Here is a 23,932-nt window from a genome sequence, read left to right as displayed (position 1 = left end):
TTGTAAAGTGATAGTATGTTCTGTAATATGATTGGTTAATCATTGTTTCACTGGCGTCCAATTGATAATATAATACCCACAAATCTAGTGACATCATTAGAAAGTGAAACAGAAAGAAAGGAATGTTTTATTTAACAATGCACTCAATACATTTTATTTACGGTTATGTGGCGTCAGACATATGGTTAAGGACCACAAAGATATTGAGAGAGGAAACCTGCTGTCGCCACTTCATGGGCTACACTTTTTGATTAGCAGCAAGGGATCTTTTATATGCACCATCCCAGACGGTAGTACATACCACGGCCTTTGATATACCAGTCGTGGTGCACTGCCTTAGTAAGTGGAACAGGACATGTGAACTTTTCAAAGGTCTACGGCTAGATTGTATATGTTTCAAGAAATACAACACATTCAATGGGCAATACAGTCCGACCTCGTTATCACTGTTGAAACTTTATTGACACCATCCGACCAAAATATTATCTGGAATAAACGTACATCAATATTATCCTGGAATTCACACCTTCCGACAGCAACAGAGTGAAGTAGAAACAAATGTACATCAATATTATCCTGGAATTCACACCTTCCGACAGCAAGAGAGTGAAGTAGAAACAAATGTACATCCAACTTCTGAAAATACCTCTACCATTACATCATGTAACCAAATATGCCGTTATGGGTTGAATGGGAAAGTCAACAACTTGAGTTGGCACACACACAATTTTTCATACTTGATCTTGTCGCATGCTGACAGTGTCATGTAATGTCAGAGTTACCAATGAAAGGAAAGGAAATTGTTTATTTTACAACACACTCAACACATTTTATTTACGGTTATATGGCTTCGGACATATGGTTAAGATATTGAGGGAGAAAACCTGCTGTCGCCACTTCATGGGCTACTCTTTTTCGATTAGCGGCAAGGGATCTTTTATAAGCACCATCCCATAGACAGGGTAGTACATACCACAACCTTTGATATGCCAGTCGTGGTGCACTGGCTGGAATGAGAAATAGCCCAATGGTCCCACCGACGGGGATTGATCCCAGACTGACTGAGCATCGAGTAAGCGCTCTACCACTGGGCTATGTCCCGCCCCTAAATCTGCAATCTATAAATAGAACTAATATTTGACCTTTCAACTTTCGAGAGAACAACACAATCTCACAAAATTAAATTTTTTATTGCAATATAATCTACGGTTTAAATAAGAATTTTTTTATAAAATGTTTGCGAATTGTAAAACATCGAAAAATTCTAAATTTAAAATGCTAATGAGAAGTGATATTATTTTAATAAATTTTCTGAAGGACACATAAACTGTGTGTCTCTCTCTCCCTCCCCTCTCTGTCTGTCTCTGTCTGTCTCTCTCTCTCTCTCTCTCTCTCTCTCTCTCTCTCTCTCTCTCTCTCTCTCTCTCTCTCTCTCTCTCTCTCTCTCTCTCTCTCTCTCTCTCTCTCTCTCTCTCTCTCTCTCTCTCTCTCAATACACTGTTATTGTTTGTAGGATGGTACATATAAAAGATCCTTTGCTACTAATGGAAAAATGCAGCGGGTTTTCTCTCCAAGACTATTTGTCAAAATTAACAAATGTTTGACATCAATAGCCGATGATGAATAAATCAATGTGGTCTAGTCTGGAACGTCCGGAAAACTATAGTGTCGACAGACAGAAGGATGGAGATGAAACCTATAGTCCCCTTCGGTTGGAAACTAATTAATGTGTTAGGATATGACGGAAAACCAGTCAAGATATTCATAAAGTGCTCTCCCTCCAGACCATGATACTGGTGAAGTCTTTCCTTCCCATCACACACGTTTTGAGACAAGAGATTCGACTGAGACAAATTACAAGATGAATTCATGATGGATTTCACTTCCACGGCCAGTTTCAGGTTTTAACAAAGAATGCCGTTGTCTTCTATTATGTGTCCTTGGTTGTACTCGAGGGTTTTTCATCTTCATTCTTTTCCATCTTGTCAAACATGTCGTGTTTCCACAGACCTCGGTCGTCAGACTGCCTGGAATCTACAACAGAAATTTAATTCTAATTCAAGGGTGTGGGTTTTTAACAAATTTGATTTCAATTTTTTTTTTTTTCGCATCCAATAAAGTTTATAAAGTAGACTGGATATGATACATAATCTTGAAAAATTACCTTTATGGTTTAGACTATTCAGCTCTTTAAAACTTCATTTCAGCTTTTATTTTAACCTTCAGACTACAGAATTAAAAACCATGTTGAACACGTTTATAACTTTTACTCACATATTTTGACTTAAAACGTTTTATAAATCCATATAATAAATTTTATATTTCAATCGGTGAGTATTATTTAGGTGGGTTTTTCAAATTTTTATATTTACATGTAGATTAGTTAATGTTGATTAAAATATACAGTGTACAGTAGGTCGACTTTGTGTGACGTCAGGCAAGATCTGCAATAGTCACACAGTTAAGTATGGTTTGGAGTATTCAGCTCTTAAGATTGAATTTGTACTATACCAAATAAAATCCCATAGGCGACCATGTTAACATTTGTGTTTAAAAACACTATATGCAATATATCAACCAAACTATGACCCATTAATATCAGTACTACAACCCCTACCTCAAAGTATTAAATGAAGAAAATGGTACCTTTCATGGCTCGGTATAACCAGATGTATTTACAACACCCTTAGTTTTGCACAAAATTTCAGTACTTTTTTTTTTTTTACAGATAACCCGTACCCAGTACATGTTTCAAGCACAAGGCTACTTGACACAGTGGTACTAGATGAAATAAAATTGCATACATTTTTAGCCCAGATGAAATAAAAAAAATTTTACAACCACATTTACAACCAATCACAGGACTTGTGGTTTTAACTTCTCAATCAAAAGTTCCCTGCACCTTCAACTTTGACCCAGCCGGAAGTTATTTGGTTTAGTACTACCGTAAAACATCATTTCAGCTTTTACTTTTAAAAATTATAACATCCGGTTTTGAGGGAAGTCTGGTTTACGCAGTGTCCGGTTTTGAGAGTTTTTCACTGTGGGGTTATACATGCAGTGAAAATCTGTCAATATCTTACCATAGTCTCTACCTCTGTATGAGCCGCGAGTACCGCGAAATGGTCGGGACATCCAGCCTCTACCGCGAGATCTGTACGACGTGGAAAACGACCCTCGACTCGAACCTCTGTACGATTCTCTGAAATGAAAACATTTTATTTGATTGCGAGTTCTCTACTGACTGGGCTTGAGTCCCACCCCTCATGTATAGTTGTAAGAAGTTATTCAGAAATAAATTTCTCACAAAACCAGTGAAAAAGAATGGATATTTCTAAATATTATTCACAAGTACCACAGATGTGTTTATTAGTAGATTATAAGTGACAATTTTTGGTGGTTACTGCAGCCTTCATGGCCATCTACTTTTCATGTCACTGTGCTTAGCGGATATATCATCTTACTTCTCATGTTTACAATTATACATGTCACTTGATTAGCGGATATATCGTCCTACTTCTCATATTTACAATTATACACGTCACTGTGCTTAGCAGATATATCGTCCTACTTCTCATATTTACAATTATACATATCGCTGTGCTTAGTGGATATATCATCCTACTTCTCATGTTTACAATTATACACGTCACTGTGCTTAGTGGATATATCGTCCTACTTCTCATGTTTACAATTATACACGTCACTGTGCTTAGTGGATATATCGTCCTACTTCTCATGTTTACAATTATACACGTTACTGTGCTTAGTGGATATATCATCCTACTTCTCATGTTTACAAATATAACATGTCATTGTGCTTAGCGGATATATCATCCTACTTCTCATATTTACAATTATAACATGTCACTGTGCTTAGCGGATATATCATCCTACTTATCATGTTTACAATTATACATGTCGCTGTGCTTAGTAGATATATCATCCTACTTCTCATGTTTACAATTATACACGTCACTGTGCTTAGCAGATATATCATCCTACTTATCATGTTTACAATTATACATGTCGCTGTGCTTAGTAGATATATCATCCTACTTCTCATGTTTACAATTATAACATGTCACTGTGCTTAGCAGATATATCGTCCTACTTCTCATATTTACAATTATACATATCGCTGTGCTTAGTGGATATATCATCCTACTTCTTATGTTTACAATTATAACATGTCACTGTGCTTAGCGGATATATCATCCTACTTCTCATGTTTACAATTATAACATGTCGCTGTGCTTAGCGGATATATCATCCTACTTATCATGTTTACAATTATAACATGTCACTGTGCTTAGCAGATATATCATCCTACTTCTCATGTTTACAATTATAACATGTCACTGTGCTTAGTGGATATATCATCCTACTTCTCATGTTTACAATTATACACGTCGCTGTGCTTAGTAGATATATCATCCTACTTCTCATATTTACAATTATAACATGTCACTGTGCTTAGCGGATATATCATCCTACTTATCATGTTTACAATTATAACATGTCACTGTGCTTAGCGGATATATCATCCTACTTATCATGTTTACAATTATAACATGTCACTGTGCTTAGCGGATATATCATCCTACTTCTCATGTAGGTCAAAAATGACATTTACAGGATCAAACAGACAATAACACCCGCAACTCTAAAAACTCCATAAGGTTATCTCCTAAATATTGACTCCATCCAAAATCACCATCTACAACATCACGATGTTAACTGTTAACTGTGTTATCGGCAGTCAATCTAAAATTACAATTCTATATTTTTTTAAAGTCATAACTGAATTAATCTGGGCTCAAATTCCATGTTTTCTCTTATTTCAACAGGGTTTCTGCCACAGTGTATTGTGCGTAAATCTTCGAAATTAGCAGATATATTTTTATAATTTTTAGATAGATGATAGTAAGAGAAGAAAGGAAGGAAGGAAATGTTTTATTTAACAACAGACTCAACACATTTCATTTATGGTTATATGGCGTCAGACATATGGTTAAGGACCACACAGATATTGCGAGAAGAAATCCGCTGTCGCCACTTCATGAGCTACTCTTTTTCCGATAAGCAGCAAGGGATTTTTTATATGCACCATCCCACAGACAGGGTAGTACATACCACGGACATTGATATGCCAGCCATGGTGCACTGGCTGGAACGAGAAATGGCCCAATGGACCCATTGAGGGATTGATCCCAGACCATGCATCGATCGAGTGCTTTACCACTGGGCTACGTCCCGCCCCTTTTTGGCAGAAAGTTATCAGTATATCAGACATCAATGTGAATTTTTTTTTGGGTCAAAACACCTGGAATGTAATGACCAATATCAGAATATTTCAAACAAGTAACTACCTATTAGGGGCATTTAAGGTTCTTTCCTCTTTTTTTTCTGGCAGAAGACGTGATCAGTATATCAGACATCGATGTGAAAAAAAATTGAGTAAAGTAATTAATTACTTCTTTAACTTCAGATTATGGGGAGCCATTTAAGATATTACCATATAAATTCACATGCTAAGGGGAGATAAACAAAATATATCTTCTTGAGTCAGTCTCAGTTGTACAACGAGAAAAACCCCAATCAGTTGAATGGATCCACCGAGATGATTCGATCCTGTGTCGCAAGCAGGCGAGCACACAACATACCCGGGTCATACACCTTTTTCGAAACTAATTGTCATTCTTTTTCCATACCTTTTCCAATACACATTAAACCATTTCCCAGACTTACTTACAGCAAGTGTATAAAGTCAGAAACTCCCGATTAGCTTCCGAATGTTAACGGTTGCGTGTAAAAGGAGACCGTGTTCGGGCGACTTTACGCAAGTTACTGAAAGTTGCTTGTTTTCCATACTTTTCCAAAACTTGCACACAAAATAGGTTTTTTTTATCCATACTTTTTCAAGACCTGGAAAATGAAAAATATAAAATTCAATACTTTTCAAGAATTTCCAGACCGAGTATGAACCCTGTAAATCCCACCCCTATATACCTGTCAAAGTCTCGACTCTCGTAAGACGAACTGTAGTGACCCCGCCCACCATCACGACTCCGCTCCAGGCCACTGTCTCGACCGCGACCACGCCCACGACCGCGCAGGTAGCCACCACGTCCACGAGGAGGCCGACTTAGGAAGTCTTCTCTGTTATCATGCTGGGGAAATAAATAAAACATGCATTCTGAGAGTACTACTAAAGCAATACATGTCCCCAACCAGGCCCAAAAACATTTCTTATCTCTTAACTCCAAGAGCCGTATGTCTTCCAAATATGAGTATATCACGATAAAATTCAAACTTGGAACAATACATGATAAAGGTAGATGTATATACAAAATTTCAACTCAATATTTTGAGGCATTCTGAAAAAACTGGATTAAAACAAGCATTCTGAGAGTACTGCAAAAGCAATACATTTCCAAAGTTCAAACTCCATAACTCTAAGTCCAGAAAACTAATTTTTGTATCTATTAAGTTCAAAGGCCGTAGCTCTGTGAAAAATGGGTAAATCTCCATGAAAGTTAAACTTAATCTGTAGGTAGTACTAGACCAAATAACTTCCGGCTGGGTCAAAGTTGGAGGTGCACCGAACTTTTGATAGAGAAGTGAACACCACAAGTCCTGTGATTGGTTATAAATGTGAGTGTGTTGGTTGTAAAAAATAATAGTTTCATCTGGGTAAAAAAAAATTGCAATTTTATTTCATCTAGTACCAATGTGTCAAGTAGCCTTGTGCTTGAAACATGTATGGGGTACCTGTAAAAAAAAGTACTCGAATTTTGTGCGAAACTAGGGTAGTCACAGACGCTATCCGTTATCTCAGAAACGAGCAGCTTGACCCCCATTTTTTTTTGATTCACTTTAAGTGTAAGGGGTGGTAGTATTTATATCCGTGGCGTTTATGTCGGTTGATACGTTGCAGGTAGGAGTTTTAGCCACATATGTTACTATTGTCGTCTATGGGATTTGATTTGGTAGTATACACCCTATAGCACATATTCAGTGCATAATAAAAAATATTATGATTTTGTCATTTTATTTAATTAAACTATACTGGTTGATTAATTAGCCATCACTCGATCATGCAAGTTCACAATGACCTTGACCTTGACAATAATCTCTGTACATGGCTCTGAATGGAGTTTGAATCAAAGTTAGCACTGAAGAAAAGTTGGTTTTGGCCTATAATTCATACTGTAAAGATTTCAATAATTTCTTTTTACATGGTATTTGACTTGCCATATACAACTGCTCTTAAATATGGTATTATATATAGGCAACCTGAACTAAGATTTTAATAGCAATTTATTTTTATATTAAAAATAGCATGTGCCAATAGTGGGTTAATGTCTTTAGTTTCCATTAACATTGTTAATTTTTTATGTATGAAATTCTGAAAACTCAAATTTGTAAAGAAGTTGATTTTTATTGTCATTTTGACATATTTATAGGGTGCTAAGTTATATTTTAGACAAATTTGTAGTTTTATGCAAAATTTAAAGTAAATTTGAAGAAAAACTTTACCAAAAACATAATTAAATTTGTTGTCACTATTGTGCCTTCTGTTCTTATTTGTATATAACAATAAGGTTGTTAAACATATACTTAGATCTCCATATCATTTTTTTTCTCTTAATAATGACTTAGTTAGCTCTCATGAAAAGCATTTTGAGTTTATACTAGATTCAGAACCAATTTTTTCAGATTTGATTATCTGCCTTGGATTAAGTTGATAATTTATTTTATTGTTAAAGCTGTATTACCTAATGTTACTAGCTAAATAAAATGCTGGATTACAGATTGTAGGAATACATCTAATATACATATTGTATTCATCCGGATTAGAAAATAATGCAAAGAAATAGATGTTAGGGTAATTTTGTCATTTAAAAATAGGTTTTTTCAGTAATTAATCAAAAATAAATGTGTGAAAGCTGCATGATAATTCCAGATATCACAACTATTAAAACCTCCAACTACAGTAGGCTATAAATAAAATATAGTCAGGAATATTGGTGGCTGCCAATGGTTTTCATGGTTCATTATGAAAATCAGCATGGCCGATGGATTTGAAATTCCCACACCTGGTAACTTGAAGACACCCACACCCAGCATACAGGATTTCCTCCCAACACTAATGTTCAGGACATTAAGTCATTACTTCATACAGGTACAGTCATGTTTGTGTTTCCTTCCTCAGACAGTGTATTTTTTTAATACTGATATTTCTTTGATGTGCCTGTTAAGGTCTTCATAATCTAGGGGTCAATCATGTGCATGTGTTTTAATGGAATTCTTTAAAGGGGTAGAGGTACTCTGACTATCTTTGTTGTCTCTATATATATACCCGAGTACACACACCCAACTGAAAGTAAATATCTTCAGGAGTTTTATTTTAAAACATTTTGTTGTTTAATATGACATATTGCATTTGTACAAAACTATATGCAATATATATGTTTTTTGAGGTGTACATTATATTAGGTTGCACTGTAGAAACAACAGTATCAGTGAGGTTGTCAGTTTATGTCAGAATACACCAGATCCTGGTTGTCATAAAGACACAAAGCTGGACACTTTTTGAAAAATGTATGTTATCAGTATAGGTAGTACTAGACCAAATAACTTCCGGCTGGGTCAAAGTTGGAGGTGCACCGAACTTTTGATAGAGAAGTGAACACCACAAGTCCTGTGATTGGTTATAAATGTGAGTGTGTTGGTTGTAAAAAATAATAGTTTCATCTGGGTAAAAAAAAATTGCAATTTTATTTCATCTAGTACCAATGTGTCAAGTAGCCTTGTGCTTGAAACATGTATGGGGTACCTGTACAAAAAAATACTCGAATTTTGTGCGAAACTAGGGTAGTCACAGACGCTATCCGTTATCTCAGAAACGAGCAGCTTGACCCCCATTTTTTTTTGATTCACTTTAAGTGTAAGGGGTGGTAGTATTTATATCCGTGGCGTTTATGTCGGTTGATACGTTGCAGGTAGGAGTTTTAGCCACATATGTTACTATTGTCGTCTATGGGATTTGATTTGGTAGTATACACCCTGTAGCAGTACATGCTAAAGCTATGTACAAAATTTCAGCTCAAGATCTTCAGGCATTTCCAAACACAGTCCGGAAAACTAATTTTTGTATCTCTTAAGTTCAAGGGCCATAACTCAATGAAAAACTCACTCCAGCCAGTGCAGCTCGACTGGTGCATCAAAGGCCGTGGGCCGTGCTATCCTGTCTATGGGATGGTGCATACAAAAGATCCCTTGCTGCTAATCGAAAAGTGTAGCCCATGAAGTGGCGACAGCGGGTTTCCTCTCTCAATATATGTGGTTCATAACCATATGTCCGACACCATATAACCATAAATAAAATGTGTTCAGTGCGTCAATATTCATATTTACAAAATATGTAAATGCAGCTTTCATGGGGCAAGTTATAGTAGTTATTTACTAGCTATGGCAGTGGGGCTACTATAATCTAGAAGCCCTGCCAGAGCGGTAAAACTCATTTTTAAAATTTGTACCTGCTAGTTTTCTGGGGATGCAGGTCTGTACATTATCCTCCACAATGCAGAGTACCGTTTTGAGGAAAGGTAAGGTTAAGAAGTAGTTTAAACATCCATGTACATTTTGCAGTCAGTGACTCATAACAGTAAAATACGGTCTTTAGTAATCATCTTTTTGTTTTGTGTATTATATATACCAAATTATTTGGAGGTAAAACCCAGTTTGGGCTGCTACAAACATGACTGTCAGAAACACATTAGATATATGGACAGTAATATTCTAAACAAGAACACACATTTAATATGTAATTGCAACACCAAAAAAAAAAAGTTAGTCGAAAACATCTTACAATGGTGACAAACTCAGGACAGTCCTACATAAAGACAAATAAAGCAAAGGATAGGCCAGGTTTTGGTGGGGTGTTTTTTGGGTTTTTTTTTTTTACCTCAAAATAGCTCGGACCTCTTGGTACCAATTCGGGCTTCTCTCTCCATTCTTCATAAGCGTATTTGTCTAAATAAAGTAAATTTACATCCAGTTAAAGAGCTCTTCCGAGACAGAGATTAACATTCGGAAAATGAAACAAATGGAACTATTTTCGTATTCAACAGAAAAAAACCCCACCCTCCTTTGAGATATTTATCTTGGGTTGTTTTGGGGGGGGGTTTCTTTCCAAAGGGGGACAAAGTAAAGGGGGAAAATAGGTGATTTGGCAACACAATTTGCAAATGTTTTTACATCTTGAATTTTTCGGTAACCAAACCCACTTGTCAGCAGTTGTCTTAGAACACCTCCAACTTGTCTCTATGCACTAATTTTTGTTATTAAACCTGAAGGAAACACTTTCTGTGCATCCCCCCACCCCAAATTAAAATTTGACACTTGCTAACCATTAACTCTCTGACCTAGACAGATAGCTGAGGTGTGTGCCCAGGAAAGCGTTCTTGAACCACAAATCGGCTACAAGTAGAGGAACTAAGTTAAAATGAAAATCTGACGAATCTGTCTACCTGTTCGCCGTGAGAAGTTGGGGAGTTCACGTCCAGAGTCGTTGCGACTTCTTGAACTGGATTTCTGATCTGCAGACCGAGAAAAAAACAAAAGAAGAAGAATATCAGCATGTTTTAAATGAGTTGAAATATGGAAGGAAGGAAGAAAGGAAGGAAATGTTTTATTTAACAACACACTCAACACATTTTATTTACGGTTATATGGCGTCAGACATATGTTTAAGGACCACACAGATATTGAGGGAGGAAACCCGCTGTCGCCACTTCATGGGCAACTCTTTTTGATTAGCAGCAAGCTATCTTTTATAAATACACCATCCCACAGACAGGATAGTACATACCACGGCCTTTGTTACGCCACTTGTGGAGCACTGGTTGGAACGAGAAATAGCCTAATGGGTCCACCGACGGGGATCGATCCTAGACCGATCACGCATCAAGCGAACACTTTACCACTGGGCTACGTCCCGCCCACTACTTGAAATACGGTTAATGTAGAGGATACTTTGTACAATGACATATATTTATCATGTTATGTAATTCAGTTAGCAACATCAGGGGTGAGAAATGGTGAACTGTCAAAAAGAAGAAATCTAGAGGGGTCTGCCCCCCCCCCCCCCCCCCCCGCAAATGAAACCAAATAAGAAATGCAGCCGCATTTAGATTCATAATGATGTCACAACATCATTTGATGTGTAACGTCACCATTTAGGACAGTTTTACGATATCGTAACGCTAAGATAACTGATAATCTGGGCCCAGAAGTTTACATGACCGGCTCCCCCCCCCCTCGCGGAAAGGACAATTAAAATGCGAGGAAATGCAATGTTCCATGAGAGGAAAACCGTGGATCCGAGGAGAATTCCCACCCCTGAACATTATATTTTTACCATTAACAGATGTGGGACGTAGCCTAGTGGTAAAGTTCTCGTTGATGGCAGTTGGACTAGGATCGATCCCCGTCAGTGGGCCATTGGGGTATTTTTCGTTTCCCGCCAGTGCACCTGACTGTGGGGTGGTGCATATAAACGTTCCCTCGCTACTAATTGAAAAATGTAGTATGGTTCTTCTCTTAAGACTATGTGTTAAAATATTACCAAATGTTTGACATCCAATAGTTGATGATGAATAAATCAATGTGCGTTAATGGAGTCATTAAACAAATCAAACTTTAACTTTTTACCATTAACAAAAAAGGATTTTTTAAAAGCACTTCCCACACAAACAGGACACCACATACTGTGGCTTTGGATATACCAATCGTGGGGCATTGGTTGGAACATGAAAACATCAAGGGGTGGGATGTAGTTCAGTGGTAAAGCTTTCGCTTGATGTGCAGTCGGTCTGGGATCGATCCCCATTGTTGGGCCCAGTGGGCTATTTCTCATTCCAGCCAGTGCACCATGACTGGTATATCAAAGGCCGTGGTATGTACTACCCTGTCTGTGGGATGGTGCATATAAAAGAACCCATGCTGCTAATAAACAAAAAAGTAGCCCATGAAGTGGCAACAGAGGGTTTCCTCTCTATCTGTGTGGTCTTTAACCATATGTCTAACACCATATAACTGTAAATAAAATGTGTTGAGTGTGTCGTTAAATAAAACATTTCCTTCTTTCTCAGAAACATCAATTTGAAGAAAAAGTCCACCGAGGGGATTCGATCCTTCAAGCCAAGTAGCTCAAGTAAGCACTCTACTGACTGAGCTAGATCTCGCCTCCAAAGGGACATTCCTGAGTTTGCTGCATTTTTAGGAAATAAAATAATATTTAAATTACTACAAATATTAAAACGATCAGAAACACGTTTAATATACAGCCACTAATATTTTAGGCATAAAAATATATTTGATATGTAATTACAATCATTAAAAGGTCTGTTAGTCGATAACATCTTAAAAATTGCAGCAAACTCAGGAATGTCCATGAACTCTGAGAGTACTGTATAAAGCAATACATGTCCCCTACTAGGCCGAATTTTTTTTTCGTATCTCCTCAATTCAAAGGTCATAACTTTGTGAAAAATGGGTAAATCGCCATGAAAGTTAAACTTAATCTGTAACAGTACATGCTAAAGATATGTACAAAATTTCAGCTCAAGATCTTCAGGCATTGCAAAAAAAAAAGGAAGCCTGAAAAACACATTTTATATTGCCACAGTTCAAGGGCCATAACTGCCATTAAAGTCAAACTTGATCTGTAGCAGTACCCGATATAGATATACACAAAAAATCAGCTCAAGTCCCCAAAATAAATGTTAATATTTACTACGTTCATAGACCAGAACTGTCAAAAATGGGTAAATTGCTACGAAAGTAAAACCTGATCTGTAACAGCACATGATAAAGCTATGCACAAAATTTCAGCTCAATATCTCAAGGTGAAAACCCCCATCTGGATAACTATATGTGGGACAGACGGACGAAAGGATGGAGATGAAACCTGTAGTGCACTCTGGTTGGACTGGTATGGAACTAATATAAACTAAGAAAGAACCTGAAGGATGTCTCTCCCTTTCGGCCAATCTGTCTCTCTCTCCTCTTCCTCTGTCGTCCCAGTTCTTTCTATCTCTACTTCCATCTCTCTCTCCACTGTCCTCTCTCCTTCGTGCCTCGATTTTAGCTCTGTAACATAATGTCATAATATGATTTCCTTACATCATGTAAAAAAAACACTGTATTTTATTTATTATAAATTAAAATTTTAATATTTATAATCATTTTAAAACAAAATTCACATGCATTGCGGTGAACATCCATAGAAAGAAATGTTTTATTTTACAACGCACTGAACACATTTTATTTACAGTTATATAGCGTCAGACATATGGTTAAGGACCACACAGATTTTGAGAGGAAACCCGCTGTCGCCACTACATGGGCTACTCTTTCGGATTAGCAGCAAGGGATCTTTTATTTGCGCTTCCCACAGGCAGATAGCACAAACCATGGCCTTTGTTGAACCAGTTATGGATCACTGGTCAGTGCAAGTGGTTTACACCTACCCATTGAGCCTTGCGGAGCACTCACTCAGGGTTTGGAGTCGGTATCTGGATTAAAAATCCCACGCCTCGACTGGGATCCGAACCCAGTACCTACCAGCCTGTTGACCGATGGCCTAACCACGATGCCACTGAGGCCGGCAACATCCATAGGTGCAACTAGAAGCAAAGTTTCACTGATGTAGAAAAATGGTGCTAATGCGAACTGCAAAATACCTGTAGGGAAACAAGCATTTTGATTGGTCGAAGAGGTATGGTTAAATAAAACAAACTGGGGTTTGTTTTTAAGCAGTTTTTTTTGTTTAACGATACCAATGGAGAACATCGATTAATTGATCATTGGCTATTGGATGTCAAGCATATCAGAGGAAACCCGCTACATTTTTTCTAATACAACAAGGGATTTTTTTTATATGCACTTTCCCACAGACAGGAAAATACATACCACAGCCTTTGTCTAGTTGTGGTGCACTGGTTGGAACGAGAAAAAACCCAATTAGCTGAATGGATCCACTGAGGTGCTTTGATCCTGTGGCGCAAGCACTCGACCGACTGAGCTAAATGGCTGATTACAGGTTGATGTAAAACAACAAAAAAGATTTGACTTTTCAACTACTAAGTACGTATATATTGTGATGACAATGACCTCGCATCCATTCTGGGGTCAAACTGGCCTCGTATCAGATTGTGGCGCAAGTCATGGGGATTGTTCTGAATGCGTTCTATCTTCTCCTGAATCTTGTAACTGTGTCGGCCCCGGCCTGAACCAGATTCGAATTTCTTATCTGGCTCAGTATCAAGTCTGAAAGACAAAATAAGTAATATATTTATAATCATATATATCAGAGTTCGACAAATCCGCTAGCCCGACGCCCGTGGCTAGTGGTTTTTAAGTTCGGGCTAGTGAGAAACGCAAAACCACTAGCCCCTGCGGGCTAGTGGTTTCCCCCCTCCTCTCGTCATCGCTCGATCGTGGGTTTTTTGTTTTCTTTCATTCTTTTTCTCTCGGCTGAAATTTCGTTTAATAAATTTGATTGTGATGTTTGTCATCGAATAATATCAACAACGCAATGAGTATATAATAATAATGCACTTGAGCTAGGTCTGCAAACTGCAGTAACATGCTATCTCTACATCGTCACAGTTACAGCATGCATTGTTTACCTTCCCTTTCAAGTTTCTGGCACAGGAAATAAAGTCTAATGACATGCGTGTTTTGATTGGTTAGACACGTCACGTGGTTGTTAATCTCGCACATGTTTTAGGCTAAGAACTTGGAAATCATCAATCGCGACGACAGGTTAATCTCAATCAAGTAAACCCCAGCCATGCTTTGAATTTCAGTGTTTGTTTTATTTACCTATTGTTTTTTAATTTAACACTTCGCTAACATGTGGTTATCGGCAATCAGGAAAACAATTTACTTTAATGGTAACCGCATATGCAATGACTCGGCTTGGCCTATTACGTGTAGCGGTTTGGATAAAACGTCATAGCTGCCGATACAAGATAATACCTTTTTTGTTCATCAATTAACAACGGATTAGATGTCGCCGTTATATTCTTTTGATATCGGTCTGACACGGGATAATGCCCTGTATTTGGCATCACCGTTCCTGGCGACACTGTCGTACCCTCATTTAAATTTAATTATTTTGATAGTGTTTTTAGATACCAACCAAGAGTTTGCTCAATTAATTTTCCCCCGGGGGGGGGGGGGGGGGGGGGGGGCAAAAACAAAAACGGGACAATGACGATGGATCACACTTGACAAAAGACAAAACGTACGACACGACAAAAAACTGAAAGTTACAACATGATTTAAGTGTTTGTTTTATTTTACTGTTATACTCGTAAATGTGTAATGTTACAAAAATTATATAAAAATCCAGTTATAATTGATCAGGAATTTGGGCTAGTGCTTTACCTTGGTGGGCTAGTGGTTTTCACAAACCCACTAGCCCTGTGGCTAGTGACTTTTCAAAATATTTGTCATACTCTGTATATATATATATATATATATATATATATACAGTGAAACCCCTCTAAACCGGACACCCTCGGCACCAAGTAAAAAGTCTGGTTATAAGAGGTGTCCGGACTAGAGGGGTTTCACTGTACAAGCAAAATATTTATAATCATGTTCTACTGAAAAATGTAACAAGCAAAATATTTATTCACAAAAGGCCTCAGGATTTCAAATGTTATGAAAAAAGTAAAAATTTGTTTTGTGAAAGGACACCACTAGAGCATACTGATTTATTAAATCATCAGCTAATGGATGTCAAATATTTGGTAATTCTGAGATATAGTCTTAGAGAGAAAACCTGCTACATGTTTCCATTAGTAGCAAGAGATCTTTTTATATGCAATATCCCACAGACAGGATAGCAGATACCACAGTCTTTGATATACCAGTCATGATGCACTGGCTGGCACGACAAATAGCTCAATGGGTCCACTAAAGGAGATTGATCCTAGACCGATCATCAGGGATGTGAGAGGGGCTGGAACAAAACAGCTTACTGCTCACCTTCTTTCTTCCCAAGTCGAACAAAGGCTTTCAAATAGCATATCCTGGACTGGACAAAAATGGCCAAGGGATCATGCAATACAACTTTCGATCTAACTCTTGTGTGCGGTGTGACAGTCTCCGTCAGCTGAAAGGTGCATCGTTTTTTGTTGGGTTTTGGTGGGGTTTTTTTTAGACGAAATAGAAAAGTGCATTTACACATTTCCACGTAGCTCACACCCCTGGACCATGCATCAGGCGAGCGGTTTACCATTGGGATACGTTCTGCCCCAGAATGATGGAAATACCCATTTCACCTGCACACCTCATCATGTATGCTTATGGTCTGGGCAGAGGGGAGGTCTGGGGGGGGGGGGGGGTGAGGACCCCCCCTATGCAGGCTTGTGGGAAGTCGGGGTAAAAAGGGGACCTGAACCTGAGCCTCTCCACCCCCCCACTTGAGGACAAAAATATATACTGTAAATAAAGATTAAAACGTGGCTTGTGTCATATGGTTATATGGCATCGGACATATTAGGAGGTTAAGTACCACAGATATAATTAAAAAACACATTTCTGCCATTCCCTGGACTACACTTTCTGATGAATTAGCAGCAAGGGATCTTTTATATGCACCATTCCACAAACTGGATGGCTTTTGTTATACCAGTTGTGGAGCCTTGACTGGAACGAGAAATAGCCAAATGGGCCAACCAATGAGGATTGATCCTAAAACATGTGCACGTCAAGTGAACACTTTATCATGTTGCTACATCCTGCCCCCCCCCCCCCCCATGTTGGTAAGTGGGACCAATCCCATGTTGGCAAGTGGGACTAACCCCCTGTTGGCAAGTGGGACCAACCCCATGTTGGTAAGTGGGACCAACCCCCAGTTGGCAAGTGGGACCAACCCCATGTTGGTAAGTGGGACCAACCCCATGTTGGTAAGTGGGACAAATCCCATGTTGGTAAGTGGGACAAACTCCATGTTGGTAAGTGGAACCGACCCCATGTTGGTAAGTGGGACAAACCCCATGTTGGTAAGTGGAACCGACCCCATGTTGGTAAGTGGGACTGACCCCATGTTGGCAAGTGGGACCGGCCTCATATTGGCAAGTGGGACCAGCCCCATGTTGGCAAGTGAGACCAGCCCCTGACCTCTATGTTTGTGTTTACCTGATGTGCACAGTGGGCCCCTGGTGTCTGCCGTGTGGAGAGTTACTTCTCTGTCTGGTTATCTGCAGATGTTTGTCAGGCCACGCTGACCGACCGATGTCCTTTCTGAGAAAATAACAAAATATAAACTAAGGTTAAAGTTTATTTTGTTTAACAAAACCACTAGAGCACATTGATTTATTAATGATCGGCTATTGGAGGAAAGCTGCTATATTTTTTCATTAGTAGCAAGTGATCTTTTATATGCACCATCCTACAGACAGGATAGCACATACCACTGCCTTTGATATACCAGTTGAGGGACTCTGGCTGGAATGGGCCACCAAAGGGGATCGATCCTAGACTGACCATGCATCAGGCAAGCGCTTTACCACTGGGCTACGTCCCATCCCCAACTGTAAAATATACACTGCAGTTGAACCTAAGGGAGCCATTCAAAATGACCTGCGAAAAAGTACACTATCAATAATGCCACATTTTGTTATACGAGATTTTGAGTACCGTACAGTAATAAAGCCATACCTTATTACATGCGGAGACCTGCGAGTCGAGAAAGTCTGGTCATCATGGATTCTTTCAAATGCACTGCGATCATATCCCCGTGAATGATCCGACGAACTTCTCTTCGGTACCGGTTCAACTCGGATGATTCTTCTTTCAAATTCTTCTTCCTCCTCGTCCTCCTCCAATAACCTTTCATCGTGTCGGAAAATCTTTATTTCCTCCCGATCAAAGATTGGCTTCTTCCCTTCTTCGCGACCGTGCAGCATTATAAACAAAGCGGCATCGAATATTTTCGTAATGTTCACCGTACTTGAAGGAATGCAGTTACGATTGCGCTGAATTCCGATGGTGATGTTTTCGTCGAGGATTAAAGGTTTTTGATCGAAAATCATAAATCTCTCATGAAGAGTCTGTCGCGGTACAACTGCTCCTGTCGTTCTCCCCGCGTCCTGGAAGAAATGGGACTCTGGGGCTTTGTCGTAGTGCTTCACGGTCGAGTGATCATGAGAGTGTTTCCGGTCCGTGTGTATGTCGAAGGTTAAATGTTCGGGAATGCTGACATCTAGTTCTTGATGCTCGTAGACAACGTTACGTGAGTCGGTAGGTTCTCTTTTGGGAAATGGAGTTTCTTTCTGGCTTTTCCATCTGTGAAAGAAAAAACCCACACCTTTTGTAAGGCCATAACAGCTGATGAATTTTGTGTGTGTGTGTGCTGGAGTGGAGTGTCATTAGTGGTATGCATGTACTATCCAAGAGGAATTTTTAAAACAATAAAATTATTTACTCATTTACAAAATAAATGTTACATAAAGAATAACTAGTTAATGACGTAGGATATTGGCTTTATCCTGTGAAGGTAAACATAAGATATCAGCTTTATCCTGTGAAGGTAAACATAAGATATCAGCTTTATCCCGTGAAGGTAAACATAAGATATCAGCTTTATCCCGTGAAGGTAAACATACGATATCAGCTTTATCCTGTGAAGGTAAATATAAGATATCAGCTTTATCCTGTGAAGGTAAATATAAGATATCAGCTTTATCCTGGGAAGGTAAATATAAGATATCAGCTTTATCCTGTGAAGGTAAACATAAGATACAAGCTTTATCCTGAGAAGGTAAACATAAGATACAAGCTTTATCCTGGGAAGGTAAACATAAGATACAAGCTTTATCCTGGGAAGGTAAACATAAGATACAAGCTTTATCCTGGGAAGGTAAATATAAGATATCAGCTTTATCCTGTGAAGGTAAACATAAGATACAAGCTTTATCCTGGGAAGGTAAACATAAGATACAAGCTTTATCCTGGGAAGGTAAACATAAGATACAAGCTTTATCCTGGGAAGGTAAATATAAGATATCAGCTTTATCCTGTAAAGGTAAATATAAGATATCAGCTTTATCCTGTGAAGGTAAACATAAGATACAAGCTTTATCCTGGGAAGGTAAACATAAGATATCAGCTTTATCGTGTAAAGGTAAATATAAGATATCAGCTTTATCCTGGGAAGGTAAACATAAGATATCAGCTTTATCCTGTGAAGGTAAATATAAGATATCAGCTTTATCCTGTGAAGGTAAAAATGGAAAATACTGCGAGGCTTGCTGAGTGGAATTTCCCATCCGGCCTGAACAGGATCAAGTCGATATCCGACAATATTAACTAGTTAAATTAGTTTTATCCTGTAGTTCATAAAAATTAAGGGGAAGAGTTATTACTTCTGTTATTTCTGTATGGTAATCTAGAGGTCAAACGAGCGATTTTGTAATGCATTAATGAATGTGACGTCACATGTGTGATGTCAAAAGTCATAATCTGGTTGTATATGTTTGTGACTTTGTTTTAATCGGTCATCTTAATTGGTCGATAGAAATAGTGGTTGCAGGATAAATGAAAATTAATGGTGGTGTAATTTGTAAAACCTTCAGTTACCTTCCTCTATCTGGACTAATGCTGTGCTGGCGTTTTGATGCGACTGGTCGGTCAAAGGTAGACAACTGGAAACGAGAATCAACATGTTGTCTAGATGGCTGTACTGGGGATCTGAAAATTTAACATATGAAATTATTTTTAAAAAATAAAAAATTGTCAGAGGATGAGACAGACTATATAGTTAACCATTTGTTTAGTTATTGTGCAGAACAATATATATGTTAGAGCTGGGTGGTATACTGTATATACCGTTCGGTATCGGTATCATGTCAATACCGATTTACTGTACTGAGCAAATTTCAAAATACAGAAATTTTGGTATTGAAAAATGTTTCGAGCCATTTAGTTAGCACTAACAATATATTTGATGAACACAAAATGGGTTGGGTATAAGCAAGAGAGCCTTGTGTATGGAATTTAATTTTATTTAGATGAAATTAGCGGGTGAGCCGTAACACAGGCATGCATTTAAAGCCAAGTATACCGAAAATACCACTCAATATCGGCATCGGTATTGTGTCAATACTGAATACTGTACCGATACCGAGGTAAATCACCCAAAAATATCGATATTGATACCAAACCTCAAATTTCAATACTGCCCAGCTCTAATATATATATGTATCTCTGGGTGAGCAGAACATTTCACCAAATTATCTATTAAACTTAAAAAATTGCAGAAACACAGTTATTTTCTGACCAATCTAATTAAAATTAGCTCCACTATTACATGCGGATCTAACAGCAGCCAGTTGGAGCTCATGTCCACCAATCAAAACCTTACTTGCAGAATCATGCCAGTGATTTAAAAATAATTTGAAAACATTCCGAATTATCCTGAGGGTATATGATATGTTTCGTATGAATTATAAATGCCTTAAAACATGTTTTATTTTATAAAATAAATAATTTGTAATGTAAAACTGAAGACTTGATTTAGATGGGGTTTTTTTTTTTAATAAATAAATAATTTGTAATGTAAAATTGAAGACTGATAACCCATCCCGTACGTATTGGTATGGTTCGCTGTACTGCGGCCACTGAAATAGACTCGCCCGATATTTTTAGAATTTGTATGCTCCCAAATAACGTTATAAAAGGCGAAGTGTGATTGGTCAATATTTAAATTATTATTTACAGACGAAATGTTACCTGGACATTGGAGACTACGCAGTGTTGTTAGCAATCTGATTAAAATTAGTTTTACTGGTCTAAATAAGGCATTCGTAATTCACATGAAACATGTCATATACCTTCAGGATAATTCGAAATGTTTTTAAATTATTTTCAAATCATTGGCATGATTCTGCAAGTAAGGTTTTGATTGGTGGACATGAGCTCCAACTGGCTGCTGTTAGATCCACATGTAATAGTGTAATTAGATTGTTTTCTGACAAAATATTAATTATTTCTACAAATTAAAATTAAATTTCCCCGATTGTTTTAAAAATTCGCAAATGACGAATTTGGCAAGTACCTGATTACATGAATTATATCTGCACAGCCAAGCGAAAGAGTACTCTAGACAGAATATATCAAACCATTTGTTTTCAATAATAAACTTCTAGTATTTCAACATGCAAGCAAAATTTAATATGCAACATTCTATAAAAGTCTAATTGTGACCTTCTATTCAGAGAAGCAAAAGCTTGGTGTGATGGTGCTGCTGTATTTTCTGCTGAATGACTTCCTCTTCTCGATCTTCGACTACCTGCACTCATTGCCGACAGTTTGTTTTCGTTAGAATGAGACGAAAATCTGTCACTTCTCATTGCCGGTGAATGAGATTGGGACTGCCTTCCTGGCGACTGATATTTTCTCCCCAGCATCCCTGACTGTCTTCCTGGTAATGGAGATTTCCTTCCTGGTGACCTGTTTCTTCTGCCTGGCGACCTTGACCTTCTGCCTGGTGACCGATATCGTCTTTCTGGAGATCTAGATCTTCTTCTCTGGTCGCCAGGTCTTCCGTAATTACCGGACTTCCGTCGCTTGACAGATCGAGACCTTGACCGTCGGTATGATCGAGAAGACGCATTGCGATTATGTGGAGATTGTGATCTATTCCTGTCAGGTTTCGAGAAAAATAAAATAAATAAAGATACAGGAGAAATTAAAATTTTGAGAGTACTGCTAAAGCAGTACATGTCCTCTATTAGGCCAAACAAATTTTCATACATCTTCCAAGTCCAAGGGCCACAACTTGATTTGTAAAGTGCTATGTACATGCTTGGTTTTTACCAGAGAGTACAAATTCAAAAGCTAAAATCTTGAAAATTAATGGATATATTTTTGTAATATTTAGATGGCTTATGGCAACATTATTGAAAGGTGGTACTGTTGGGTTTCTTCCTGTAGTGTAGGAATTTTAGTTGTATTAAAGTGGGATTTTATGTCTACCGTGTGGTAGTCAGCCATTCAGTGTATTCGCTATAGATACATCTCTGGCAGCAAGGAGCAATCATAACCATACAAATGTCCACCTAAAGTCTGAATTTCATTGTTAACAACTACAATAATTTACTCTCCTACTTTTAATTATCATTAGATTTTCTCTACTTTTTGTCCAAATATAAATCATGAAAAAACCCCATTACATTGACATGGATTACACATATTAGACTGAAACCATATCACCTATATCAACTTTGTTGAGATCTAGGAGTAGGACAAAACACATGCAATTTTTCAGTCTGCCATTTTGCTTTTGTATGGAATACTGTACCCTTCAAGAGGGGTAGAAGCCTCCTAAGTAAGTGACATAATTAACTGTCACGATGAGTGCATTATACCTTAGCGCATGACGTTTTTAGATTATGCCATATCGATTTACCACTCTTGAAGAGTATTCCATAAAAACGCAAAATGGCAGCCAGCAAAAAATTACATCACTGATGTATTACATGTGTTGGAAAGAATCAAAAGCTCTAAACACTAGTTAACTCTAACCACTGAAATATGGGTACGGGTCGAATTCATGCCGGAATCTGTGTCACTGCAATGTGTTTTTATGATATGTGTTTGGACAAAGTGTGGGAACACTCTAATGGTAATTAAAGGTGTAGCAGTATTAGTAATTTATCGTAAATGTTAACAATGTGTTTCAGACTTTAGCTCTCGAACCCCAGAGTATAATTATTTGTTTAATTCAACCGATTGTGCAAATAAAGGATAAAGGGTCATACTTTAAGATTAGTAAAGTTTTCTTTTATATTTTTGTAAAATGCGCATGCACCCTTGGGCTCACGACAGGTGGATATTGAATCAAGTTCGACAATAAATTTTGAACGGCCCACATTTTTAATCATAGACATTGTCATAGGCCTACTATTTTACTGGTCAAAACGCATAACATTCCATTGTCAATCTGATGTGCAATAACCACACTTAATCAAATAATAACAAACACCTTCTTTCTCTTCCCCTTGAAATAAAAGGTGGCGAGTTTGGCATAATCAACTTTAAAACGGTAAATTTCTCTCGTTTACATTACTTTCCATTCGACATCATATACAAGTATTCTTGAATTTGTTACGCCTACTAATGTAACGTTCACGAATCAGTCTACCGGCTAGTTTTGTCGGAACACTTCCGAGTTCGGGGGTGGGAAGGCCCTCGCCAAAGCAAGGCAAGGGGTCGTTCAACAATTACGTAACCCTCGATTGACGAAAGGAAAGATAACCGGAGGGGGTGGGGGCACAATCTCTAGTGAAGGGAGAACATGCAGTCTCTTGTGTGTGTGTGTGTGTGTGTGTGGGGGGGGGGGGGGGGGGGGCACAAGCCAGCTTTTCGTCCACAAATGGGGCTCATGCTTGCACACAAAGCCGGTTTACAGATCCGCGGGACCTATAGCACAAATAACAGCGGGGGCCCCTCGGGGAGATGGGGAGGTGGGGGGGGGGGGATGACCTGGGAAAAATAAATGTACACATACCCACTGAAGCGCGGGGACCGTAGCACGTGCTACATGTGCTACTACTAAAGTACTGTCGGAAACAGAATAAAACTGATTTTCGTCGATTATTTCTTACATATTAAACTGACAAGTAAATTTTATGTAAATATCTATTTAATGATCGTCTACCTAATTTAGCATTTACTTGTTTTGGCTCTCACTGATGTACAAGGTGGTGTTTACTCATGAAATTAAAAGAAAGATGTCTGTAAATAGGTGATTTGTGCACTTTATAGGAACAGACTATAAAATATTTTGGTCAACATGTGTCAATTTCATTGCTGTTACAATACATGTACATGTGAGGGACTG

At 38.1% G+C, this 23,932-nt stretch overlaps 1 protein-coding gene across 1 annotated transcript; it reads right to left on the bottom strand.

Moving 5' to 3' along the window:
* Positions 1-1,518: 1,518 nt before the first annotated feature.
* Positions 1,519-23,197, bottom strand: LOC121377073. The gene is made up of 12 exons (XM_041504935.1): positions 23,075-23,197; positions 21,295-21,732; positions 19,669-19,779; positions 17,749-18,375; positions 17,227-17,331; positions 14,185-14,340; positions 13,034-13,161; positions 10,539-10,607; positions 9,974-10,041; positions 6,013-6,173; positions 3,084-3,202; positions 1,519-2,034 (listed from the first exon to the last, which is right to left on the bottom strand). Exons 1-12 carry the CDS (start codon positions 23,116-23,118, stop codon positions 1,931-1,933), a joined length of 2,130 nt encoding a protein of 709 aa, XP_041360869.1. The 5' UTR covers positions 23,119-23,197; the 3' UTR covers positions 1,519-1,930.
* Between the last annotated feature and the right edge of the window lie 735 nt (positions 23,198-23,932).

Source organism: Gigantopelta aegis, chromosome 7, assembly GCF_016097555.1.
Source record: "Gigantopelta aegis isolate Gae_Host chromosome 7, Gae_host_genome, whole genome shotgun sequence".
Classification (NCBI taxonomy): domain Eukaryota; kingdom Metazoa; phylum Mollusca; class Gastropoda; order Neomphalida; family Peltospiridae; genus Gigantopelta; species Gigantopelta aegis.
This window is presented reverse-complemented; position numbering and strand designations above follow the sequence as displayed.

What these genes read in the sequence shown, in the direction of transcription:
- LOC121377073 (XM_041504935.1), bottom strand. Translation starts at nt 23,118, where the DNA reads ATGCCAAACTCGCCACCTTTTATTTCAAGGGGAAGAGAAAGAAG. An exon ending in TCAAGGGGAAGAGAAAGAAG is followed by an intron (nt 21,733 to 23,074) that starts GTGTTTGTTATT and finishes GAAACCTGACAG; the next exon opens with GAATAGATCACAATCTCCAC. An exon ending in GAGGTCCGAGCTATTTTGAG is followed by an intron (nt 6,174 to 9,973) that starts GTAAAAAAAAAA and finishes TTATTTCCCCAG; the next exon opens with CATGATAACAGAGAAGACTT.